The sequence below is a fragment of the Meleagris gallopavo genome, chromosome 1 (genome assembly GCF_905368555.1).
Source record: "Meleagris gallopavo chromosome 1, MGAL_WU_HG_1.1, whole genome shotgun sequence".
Taxonomy (NCBI): Eukaryota; Metazoa; Chordata; class Aves; order Galliformes; family Phasianidae; genus Meleagris; species Meleagris gallopavo.
This window is the reverse complement of record NC_139404.1, coordinates 137,023,311-137,035,351: the sequence shown is the minus strand read 5'-3', so window position 1 is coordinate 137,035,351 and position 12,041 is coordinate 137,023,311. Positions and strand designations below refer to the sequence as shown.

The 12,041-nt window shown below is 46.8% G+C and overlaps 1 protein-coding gene across 3 annotated transcripts in view; it reads right to left on the bottom strand.

Moving 5' to 3' along the window:
• Positions 1-12,041, bottom strand: part of ARHGEF7 (Rho guanine nucleotide exchange factor 7) — a 108,608-nt gene that overhangs the window by 93,983 nt on the left and 2,584 nt on the right. For 2 of the 3 annotated variants that reach the window (XM_085215525.1, XM_085215524.1), the window contains exon 2: positions 4,010-4,096. In XM_085215525.1, the coding sequence (XP_085071651.1) occupies positions 4,010-4,096 (87 nt within the window). Of the gene's footprint in view, positions 1-3,982; positions 4,097-12,041 lie in introns of all 3 variants that reach the window. The other variant, XM_085215526.1, reaches the window with a different exon arrangement.

The window sequence follows — 12,041 nt, the reverse complement described above, 5'->3', positions numbered from 1 at the left end:
AGGTCTCTTGACAGGTAGGGAAAAGATTCTCAAGTCCATGGCTCACCTGTACTTTTCTATTAGCCTGCTGTCATCTTTTCCATCACAGTAACAACCAGAAATACAAAGTATGTTTGAGATCAAGATACACTTGGCAAGATACTACTCTGGGAATTTGATCAAGTAGGACTTTACTACTTCGATAAAGTAGGTGGCATTCATGTGATACACCAAGTGTTCAGTGCTTTAAACAATGAGCACTATAATGTACTTCTATTTTTCTCTTAAGATATTACTTACTATTATCCTACATTTAATTGCTCCCTTAATAAACTCCTCCACTGCTGATGTTGACAAAGTTCTTCAGGGCTTCTTTTTGGCCCCACAGACTGTTACACATCTCTGGTCAAAGACAGACTTCAAATACCCAGGAAACTAAGATTTCTCAGAAAAAAAGAACAGTGATGGAGTAACCCAATGTAGGAACAAGACAATCATCACAGACAAACTCAGGGTGTCTCAGGAAGGAACAAACACTCTAGGACCATCACTTCTTCATTTCTGTCTCTCCTGCCAGCGTCCAGTGGAAGATACTGCATATCTGCAGCGAGTTCCATATCAAGTACATCTAACTAATAATCTTCTTCTAGAACAGAGTCTGCCATGCACAACCACTATGTTGCAGGCCTTTCCTGGGAACCTGTTTTGACAAAGAGGTCATTCTTCCAAAAATGGAGCGTCATTAAGCATCTTTTCACACAAAGGTGAAACTGTGTGGAAAAATAGCCCTTAAAGCAAAATTGGTAAGAACAATATATAGCAAATTGTCTCCTTACCTAAGGAAACTGCACACTACATTATGAACTTGCAAAGTAGCCAGCTGTTCCTACAGTCTGTTCCATCTATGCAGACATTTGTCAAACGCAGTGAAGCTTCAAAGCTTCAAACCACTTGACACTACGATTATTCTAAGCAAACACTAACAGCTTCCAGAAGGGAGAAATAATATAGAGTTGAAAATTCAGTCTTTCAACTCTAGTTGAGATCTCAGGAACATTTTTTGTGGTTAACAGGTCTAATATTTTTTAATCTATATATGAGAAATCAGTATTTTAAGAAGTGTTAAGAAAACACTTGTAGAACAATCTTACAGTTATTAATTGAAACTATTTCTGTTTTACCAACTCAGATTTCAACTTACAAAGGTTTATTTGCAAGCCCCAGATTAAGCACTCATTTTGTTTTGGAACACTTACACATCAAATACCGTGGAAGGAAGAAATGGATCCATTAGTTTCCCTTGAGGAACAGCAATACTTCTCATTAGAATTTGAACCATGCTTTCTGAACATCATATATAACAGTTTAAACTCATTGAGCAAAGGATGAAAATAAGGATAACTTCCAGACATCAGAATATTCCCAAACCAACAAAGATTCTCACCTCTGCCCTTATCTTTACAGGACAGAGAGCAGTCATCACATCCTTCAACAAACAGAAACCATAGAGGAAAACATCTGAAAGAAACTATCCACTGAGACACATCTTTCTGTTAACCATAGCAGTTCATCAAGTTCTCAGGCACACATCTAAGTTCCAAAGCTAGAATCATACAGCATAAAAAGCAAAGTGCTCTGACAATTTTGTAAAACCACAATTCTACTTTACTCATGATAACTTCAGATCTAAGAACAAGAAGAGATTGTGCACTGCTGAACCCAGGCTAAGCAAACCAGTGCTGTGTTCTTACCATGCTCCAAAAATCAAAGAGAGAAAGCACCCAACCTGACAACATACAACTAAATGCCAGTCTAAGTCAGCTCCGTGTAAAGCCATGCAAAACTGCAGGCAGAATACATATGTTACAAAAATCACCACATCCATGCACAGAAGGTGACATGTCCCCGCTCCAATCTAGTTTCCTGTTACCTGCACTATTCAAACATTTATTCTATTTAAAGATCACAATCACATCCACTGATTTGTCAAATATTTATACTCACCACTAACTCATTATCTAATCTGCTCTCCCGTGAAAAATCTCTGCCACTGTTTTCAGAGACACTCTTCACTCAATGCAAAAACAGAAGGCGGTCTTCAAAGCAAGCAGCCACCCTCTTTCCAAACCCAACCACAAGTAAGGAAGCATTACATCAATGCTGCATGGAGAAGCTATGGCACCTCCCCAGTTCCCACAGCAAGTGAGGCAGAGATCCACAAGGGCTGACTCACACCTTGTTACAGCAGAGAGGAGAAAGAGCCCAGGGTTAGCAGGCGGCCAAGAGGCCCCTGCCAGATACTCACTTGTTGAATCTGGGCTGCCCTTCCTCTCATCTCTGGCCACAGCCAGGGGGTTGGAAAAATTAATGAGAAAACAACAGGGAATGGACAACCTCCAAGCATAACCAAAGTTCCTAAGACAAACACAGAAGGCTCCATAAACCTAAGCATTTGTGCCCTTTCCTGCCAGGCTCTCACCTCTCCTGGTAGCTTGGGATAATTCCTGTTCCAACACGCTGGGCTGGAAGCTGCTGCAGCCAAGTGCCTCCACGTAAGAAAGGAGTTTCCGGCAACCTTGCTGAGAAGCCCCAGAAGCCATGCTAACAATTTGGTTATGCTCAAAAATATTCAGGCTCCAAGCATAAGACAAAAATTATCTTTTTTTAAAATCACTGTTCTTCGCTTTCTTACCACTCTGAGCAGAAGAGCTGACAAAAGCTTTCTGCAAACTACAACTGGAAAAGCTCCAAGCTCAGTGAGAGACCTACCAAGGGAATGAGTACAAAGAGATGGATACTCACTGTATCTTTTCCCACCTTTCGCTTTCGTATTTGCAATTTATTTCTGAATTGAGACTTGAAGCATCTCCCCTCACCAACTCCCTGTAGCTCACGTATCTCCACTACTTGAATTTTAGGTCAGTTCTCACACAGAGAGGTTATAAATATGGAAAACTTAACACAGACGTGAAATAAAAAATGAATGGGAAGTCAGCTATTGCAAGAGAAAACCAAACGTTACAGACAATGCAAAGCTCAGCCCAGAGCCCGGTTTCTGAATCCCATAGAAACTGTTCTTTCCTCCCTAGCAGATTTTCTTTGAAGGGGGAAGTCTAATTTCACAAGGGACAGCACTAAAAACTATTTTTTAATCTTCTCCCAGAACAGAACCTAGGATTAAGTGCAAGCCCTGCATCACTAATTTCAGTAATGATAGCTCACTGTGCGGAGCCTCAGGAAAGCTCAGTCTGCTTAAATGATATTCAGCCCCACAGCATTACAGGGAGGACCAGAGGCACTGCAAGAACCTGAGAATTCATTAAGGCAACACAGAGCCAATTCACATTCAGAAGCACCAGAAACCATCTTTTCCACCCCAAAAAAGCATCTAAGAACAGAGATTACAGTGCCTCTCCCTTTCCAATGCGGAGAAGTCGGGCAGTGCTTTGGATTACATCAGTTCTCTCTCCCACACACCCATCAAGGAAGCGAGGCAGCAGCACGTCCCTCTCACAGCTAAATATAAAAGGAACGTGGGACTCGCTAATGTGCAACCCTGCGAACACATGTTTGGGAAATATGGCAGTTCGCTGGGTTTTTATGTAACCCGAAGGATGCTCGGGAGAAACCACATCTACCATTTTCCCTCATTAGCGCTTCATTTCCACACGCCGACCCCAGCGCCGCTCAAAGCGGACGATCTGGCTGCGAAGAGCCCGCCGCACGAGAGGGGCAGAGCCGCACCGGCACCACCGCGCTGCCGCACTCCGAGCAGCGCTACGGGCACGGCGTGCAGTCCGGCGCGCCGCAGCCCGGCTCCTCCACCAGCCCCCCGCGCAGCTCCCCACGGCCGGGAGCCGAGCCGAAGCGCAGCGCTGCCCCCGACCCCGCAGCCCCCGACCCGCAGCACGGCGAGGGAGGGGCGGCCGCCACCATCTTTGTCCGCACAAAGGCACGAAGGCGGCAGCGCCGCTCCCCCGGGCACCGAGCCGGCCGGCCCCGCCGCCCCTTCCCTCGGCGCCCCACTCACCTCCAGGCGCAGCGAGGCACCGCAGCCCCGCAGGAACTCGCGGATGTTGCTCAGACACTCGCCCTCCGTGCGCGGCTCCGGGTACACCTGGAAGAGAAGAGGCGGCGGCTCAGCGCGGACCCGGCCCCGCGGGGCGCGGCCCGGCCCCCGCTCCCTCACCTCCCGCTCCCTCCGCTCCTGCCTGGGAAAGGGTTGAACCGGGAAGTAAACACGGAGCGCAGGAAATGGCGTGCGAGGGCGGAGGGCACAGCGCGCAGCCCGGCTGCCGCGGCCCCGGCGGCTCAGCGCGGAACGGGAGCGGGAACGGGAGCGAGAGGGGCGGGGCGCGGCCGCCGCCTGGCACCGGGCTGCTCTGAGAGCGGAATCCTGGGCGGGTTTTAGAAATAACTGAGAGAAAAGCCTGGGAAGAGCTCCGTGGGAAATGTGTCGGTACCCGGTTAATAATCCACTGGCTGCAGGGCCCAGTGCTGACTAGCTCTGTTTGTCCGTGGTTCGATAGTCAGCCTCAGCCCCTTCCTACCTCGGGAAAAGAGGAACCCCACAGTAGAAAGCCGTGGCTGGATCTCAGAAACCTCAGCCCAAGACGCCACGTTCACGCCTGGCACAGCTCAGCCTCTATGCAGAATCTGTACTGGAGCCTTGCTTAGCTCACCTAATGGCACACACGAGAACTGTTTCACCACCCCATCCCCCCCAAAAAAGAAAAAAATTGATTTTTTTTTTTTTTTTAAACAAATTAGTCCACCAAACAAAATATTGCTCAAACCAAGAGATAAACAGACCTCCAGCCCCGGGCACGTCCTTCTGTGTGAGCTGGAAAGCCAAAGTGCTCTGGAAGCCTCTGGGTGCTGTGCCCTTTGCCTGCACATTACACTAGAGAGGAAGGTTTGCTTTGCATACACACCGATGGAAATTAATCTACATGCATAATATCCACCTCCACAGCACGTGGAGCTCAGCATAAGGCTGAGTCCAAACATCAAGCTGCAACCAAGGCAGGGCTGTCCTGCGGAGTTTGTATCCAGTATTCTGACCTCACAGTACCACAAGCATCAGCAAACACACCTTAGAATAAAGAAATGTAAAACATGAGCTGCTATTGCTTTCTCAAGACAAAATTCAAATTAATTTTACACAAACACCACAGTTTTTCACAATACAAGTAATTTGGCAGCAATATGAATGGAAGAAGTTCCACTTTTCTCAAGCAAACATGCACACAAACACATCGATCGGTACTACGGTAAACTGCCATGGGTTGAGAACAACCCCTTGACTACACAAGAAGGTAAAGGCAGTGCCAAGGAAGTCCCACGTGCATACAACAGCCTGAGAAGCAATCACAGCGCATTCGGAAAGCACACAAATGGCAATGGACCCTGCAGGGAACATGGCGAGTATCATCCCTCCCGTGTTGGTTTTTTATGCTAGTTTTGCATTTACTGTGTGCTATACATTGTGATTCTTTGGATTCACTCACTAGAAGTAGGAATCCTCAAGCTTAGCCAACCATCCCAACACCCACTGTTACAAACACTTCTGGAGAGTGTTGCGAGTATTTCCACGTTTACCCTTCTAGGTTGCTCTACCTCATATTCCTATCTGACATGGGATACACAATAACTACACAGTTGCACTCTACAATTTTTTTTCTTAAACTATTTGCATAGCAGCTGCTTTTGATCACCCTGCAGGGTAAAGGCAGGTAAGTACTGAAAGGAAATGCATTCAGAAAGCAAGGATAAACAACAAAATATAAAACCTCAGTGATTGAAGTAGGGTCATACTTCAGAATTACTTAGCTTAACAGACTGCCTGTACGTAAAGGCAATGAAAAGGAGAGCTTATATAGTTTTCCTATCCAGTACTTGTTTCCTCCCCTGGCTGCCACGGACTCACGCTGCCAGTTCATTAGCAGGGGCTGCCCTCTTATTACAGGCCTGGAGCACCCGTAGCACAAAGGGGCCTCAGTGTTCAAGTGGAACTTCTGCGTGCTACAGTCATACAAATAAAAAGGAATACATGTAATTAGAAAAGACAGGACTTCCAGAGGAACCTGACAGATTCTTAATTAAGGATCAGAGCTCCACAGTGGAATTCAGAGAGACAAGGGAAGGTAATGCACAGAGCAGGAGCAACAGCCTACACCACTTCTGCGTGGTTCACGGACAGGCTCTGATAGAGGCTGAATCTCTCAGGGAGCAGTTCTAGAAATTAGGGACAGCTCAGCAAGGACGCGTATGCAATGTACCACAACTGCAAAAAAGTGGACTACATTTTTCTGCCACCCAGAAACAGTGTCTGATACAAATCGATGGCATCATCCAGCTGAAATTACATTTGTTTTGATCAAGTTGCCCAAGGAGGTTGTGGATGCCCCATCCCTGGAGGCATTCAAGGCCAGGCTGGATGTGGCTTTGAGCAGCCTGGTCTGGTGGTTGGCAACCCTGCACATAGCAGGGGGGTTGAAACTAGATGATCATTGTGGTCCTTTTCAACCCAGGCCATTCTATGATTCCAGGAAGTCTACGGCTTTAAGCAAAACAGCAAACGCACTTTAAAAAGGGCAAAGCAGAGACATAACAGGAGCAAAACCATAACTGGAGCTGCATTAAGAAAAAAAAATATGAAAAAGGCCACCTTTTGGGCAGGGAAAGTATACAAAGAAATTAAGTGAGGAATGTATAATGTAATAAATGAGTTTAAAAGACAGAAAGATAGCTGCTTGATTGTAAGGAGTAAACTATAAGTTAATAAGAAGGCGACATCATCAGCTATGTATATGGAAAACCAGCTGCCTGCTTGCATTTGTATGATGAGCAAAATGGGCCAAAATAACAGAAATCTTTTTTTTTTTTTTTTTTTTTTTTTTTTAAAAAAGGAATGAGGACAACAGCAAAATACTGATTTTTTTAAAACTTCTGTGTAGTAATTCTGTTGCCATTCATTCATTTATGTAGTGTGACCTAGTAGGTACAAAGTGGTTTAGCATGAAGGGAGAAGGGAGAAGGGAGACCACCCCAGTTATGAGAAAACAGAAACCACCAGCAAACAGAACAGGTACTGCCAACCAGCAACTGTGTCCAGCACAATCTTAATGGTGTTCTGTGTAGCTGTGAGTGTAGCTGCCTGAGTGTAGTTTAAAGATCCAGCCTTCAGGCAGGCACACCAGGAGAAAAACCCTACAAAGGGCCAGCCTTGTGCTTTAAAGAGCGTTACAAAAGAATAAAACCATAAGAGAATGTGTTTTTCTCCTGTAAGTATCACAAGAATACAGTCCCATGCCACAGTGTGTCACTGGATCATTTTTCCCATATATTAATTGTGATATGAGGTGGCAGTAGAGAAATGTGATAGTTAAACTAAAAATAAGGAGCAGGATTCTTAGAAAGGCATAGCCTGGGCTTTAGGCTCAATGGAGCAATGCATCCTACTGTTTCTGCTGTACTGTAGCTCTTTGATACTGACATTTCCCAACCTGTAATGCCTGATGCCACACCAGCTGCACTCCCTGCTCACCTGGCTTCTATTCCATCAGGGCACCCGGGATCAAGAACACTTCGGGTGATGGCTTCTCCAGCTCTGAGCTCTTCTTCTGCACGTGTCCCAGAACACTGCTGCATCTAACCAGCCTTCATCGACAGTGACCTGCACTGAAACACACTGATGTTCTGCTTTAGCTGCTCCTCTCCCTTACTGCAAATAGCCCCCAGCAGCCCTCAGCTAATATCGTCAAGTTTGGGAAGAAAATTTGCAGTGTTCTTAGAATGTCAACCTGTGGCAGCCTTAATAAGCTGTTTCTTTGAGTCCCACACTACACTTAGAGCCACTTTTTCTTTTCTAACCTGCCATTTGAAAATAACACTGTGGGCCTGATACAGCTGTTGGAGCTCATCCTGTCAGATCTGCACCTGTATTAAACAACATTCAGCAAAACAGTATGTTCTTTGCAGTGGAAGTACTGTGCTTTTGTTAATTCCCTTGGACCCTGATCAAATTCCCATCAGAGTTTATAAACTAGCTCCCACAAGACAGATATTTGATTAAGGCTAAGATATAAACATATCAAGTTAAGGGCATCATGGTATTCCAAATGATAGTTTTGTTTTCACATTACATTACATGTAGTTTTTCCATTACATTTTTATATCTCCAAGCACACTAAAAAAAAGAAAAACAACCCTATGTTAAGACAGCACAAAGAAACTGAGAATGTCAAGCATGGAAAACTGAGGATGAAAGCTGTTTTTTTTGTAGCTGCAGCTCTGAGCCACCTGTAGACCCACCCTGTGAACTGAACCAGGTGGGACTCTACTGATGCACAAAGCACCATGAATATGCACATAGAGGTCTGGTTACATCTGGATGAGTATTTTTTCCAGCATTTCCAGATATTTCTAAATCCTTTCTTTTGTTTTTTTTCTTTCTGTTTTAACATAAAAAGATGGTATCTGCATGCATGCGGATGTATATTACCAGCCCCACTGAACTGCAGGAACGAACACACAGTGCCCACAGGAAGAGGAGCATTTCCTCGGAGCTGCTCGGCGAAGAAACACGAAGAAATTCCGCTCCAGGATGAAGGCAGAGGCTGCTGGAAACCCACTGCAGCGGATAACTGGGGAGCACCCTGCAGGCAGGTGGGGGCTTCGCACCCTCCCACAGCCCCGGCAGCACCGCCTGCGCAGCACGAGCTGAGGCGGTGGGAGCCCAATCACTCAGGGTTTGTTTACACTGGGAGAGCTCTGCTGCTAGCGGTGCTGGCACCAGTCCTCCGTGTGGATGGAACATATGCCAGAGAGGGAATTCCTCTGCCAGCCGCACCGTACTTCCCCCGGTGACATCGATGGAGCCAACTAAAGCACAGCTCTGTCAGCACAGCTGTATCTGCCAGGGGTGTGGGATTTGATGGCTTTTTCACTTCGATGTGAGAAAATATTCCACAGGCCTACTAAAATCCCACAGCAGAGACCCTGCCCTGGGCACAGTGCCAGCATTTTCCAATCGCACTCACTGCAGAGCCAGAAAATGGAGACCTGAATGACATTCTCCTAGACCAGAATAGCCCTTCGTGCACCAGGAGAGTCTCTGCCTGCTGAGGTCCACAGGGAAGAACTGGGCTGCAGAAACTTCTCAGCTCATCACCTGCATCAGTGGTGGCTGACAGCTGCAACCTCACATCTACGATGCTGAGGGGAGAGAGCACTGCTTTGCTCCACATCAGGGGCTCACATGAGCCTTTCCATTTTAAGGCCACAGTTGCAGTTTTTCTAAGGCTTGAGTTACAACCATAGGCATCTTCACCCGAATGATGCAGAGCATTCTGCTCCCTAGCACACTGGGCACCCCAGAGCTCTTTCTCTTAGCCACAGATGTGGTTTGGAGGATGGTCTGGGTAACAGCAGGGCACCCAAGGGCTAAGGCAGTGCCGCTTCTGTTGTAGGCATTACACACAAACCTAGAGAGAATGTATCTTCTAGGAACTATGGAGAGGGCATTATTACAAGATCAGCAAAACTAAATTTCCTCTGAATTTTTTTCTCATTAAAACAATTCCCTCATCAATAGCTTCGTTAATTACCCTTTCTTCTGTAGGCCTGGCATATCAAAAGGTCTGTCTAGATCTTTCAGCATTAACAGGGTGTGATTTTTAAGGAAAAGGGACAGCAAATGCAGATACTGGTCCTCTGCTTCCTTGGCACACTGTCTTTCTCTGGACATCAGAGCCACCAGAATTAAAGAACCAGCAAATAAGTGCAAAAAGCAGCAGCACTCTCCACCAGTGCCCCTTCTGTATTCTGTACTTGCAAGTCAGTGTGGTCAATGATAACTCCATAAGTGGACCAAACAGTCCCATGAGGAAGCTCACAGGAACACTTTTGAGAATCAGACCTACATAGAAAAAGAAAAAAAAACCAAAACAGCATTTTAACAATCTCACTTGGGCTAGCTTTCCCCAGGAGCTGGACTCACCCTCCCTGCAGCAACATCAGTCTCCCTTTGCAGGCAGCCACAGCTGCCCAGCTGGGAATACTCTTACCAGAAGCGCAAATAATCTCCTTGGGAGTCTCTATGCAAGGATTGCTGCTAAGAGGAGAGAACACATGCACATCAAATGCAGGTTTTGCTTCTCCCTTCCTTGGCCTAGTCCTCAGACGACCTGCTGCTGCTTCAGTGCCTTCCCTTGGGTCTTGCTGAGCACTGACAGGGCAGTCTCTTGGTTCAGCCAGGTGTACCTTAGCAGCCCCACAAGTGCCAGAGCTACTTCCCAAATTCAGACTGCTTAGTCAGCTGGCACTACCACTTGATGGGTGGCACTGCTCACAGGGTGCTCATATTGCCTCACAAGCATCTGATTGCAGTCCCTGCAACCTTGGTTGCAGTTCATCTTGTGCTCTTGCAAAGGTCTCTGGCTGCAACATTCGCTGCTTCTGATCAGTGCTGGCTGCCCTTTCTTTGCAAAGTCTGAAACATTGCAGTTAGGTCACTCTTTGTCACCAAGAGAGAAGTACTTGGCTAAGTGGAATCAGTGAGAAGTGAGCAGGCTGCCCAGAGAAGATGTGGATGCCTCATCCCTGGAGGTGTTCAAGGCCAGGTTGGATGGGGCCCTGGGTAAGCTGACCAAATTACTGATTTAGTGGTTGACAAGCCCAGGGCAGAGAGTAGGAACTGGACAATCTTTAAGGTCTCTTCCAACCCAGATCATTCCATGATTCTATGAACACAGAGCTCATCTGGCCAAAGCAAAGGGCATTTACACTTACCATAAGGCAAGGCCGCTGAGATGGTCACCACACGTGGCAGCCTGGACACTCCTTCTGGGGACTCAGACTCCAAGCACTTGTGCTCATGAAGAGTATTCCATTCGTCTTTGGACTCTCACACAGCTCATTTCTTCCCAAATTAAAATTCAGAATGCCTCTTTTCTCCAGAGACCTCAACCATTAGGTCAAACCTCCCATTAGTCCCAACCCAGCACCGACAAATAACCACAAATGCTGACCCCAGTGCCCAGTCCTCTACAGGGAGAAACAAGATTTGCTTTGACCATATGCTGAGCCTCCGTCAGTGAGGAAACATATTACCCACCAGCTTCCCATGGCTGCTCTTGCACACCCACCATTGGAACATCCTCCAGGAGGCCAGGCCCCACAGGCATAGCAGTCAAGGCTGTTGCTGGTCCCTGGGATGTACCAATAGCAGAGGGGTCACAGACCCTCACAGAAGTTCCCAGTTGAGAGACAGTACTCCTTCCTCCCCAAAAGAACATCCTGTTTCCTCCAAAGCCAACGGAGCCGTCCTCAAAGTAATATGTTTCAGTCGAGCAACTGGCCAAAAATGAAAGTACAAACAGAACTTAATGGAGCGCGAAGCAACGGATGACAAGGAAAATTCTCGCTCCAGTTTTAATCTCTATTTACAACACCAAAAGTGGGTCAAATGGGCCTGCGATGGAGGGATTTGTCTGGAGAATGATCTCTGCAGCAAAAGACACGCAAGCAGTGAACAACTGCATGGCAGTACGGCTGCAGCAGCCTCTCCCTGACCCCAGGGCTGCTCAGCCTTAAAGAAGCTGTAACACAAAACCTTGGCTTCCCATTCGAATGACTTTTAGTACAGCTCTCCATCCACTAGCATAGATCCATAGACTGATGCAACGCAACGCAAGTCTGAGCTTTAAGGAGTTGAGGCATCGCTGGGTTTGGGCAAAGGAAGGTGGCAGTCATCGCCCTGTTGGTTGCAGGCAATTGTTCTGCCTTCTGCCCCTTTCCCATGTTACAAGACTGTTCATCAGGACCATTGCTCTACCCAAATCCTGCCTGGCTTTACCTCCTCGTGGCTACTCTTCAAAAGCAACGCAACTGCAGCACAGTGGCCAGCAGTAGCCCAAAAGCAAGAGATGCAATGCATGGTAATGCTGCCTTCCAATGCACTCTCATTCACAGTTCCTGGAATCAGATGAATTGAATACCTGTCTGCTGCTCAAGACAGGCAAACGCAGCCAATGCTCCCTGACAAGGAGTTACCCTGC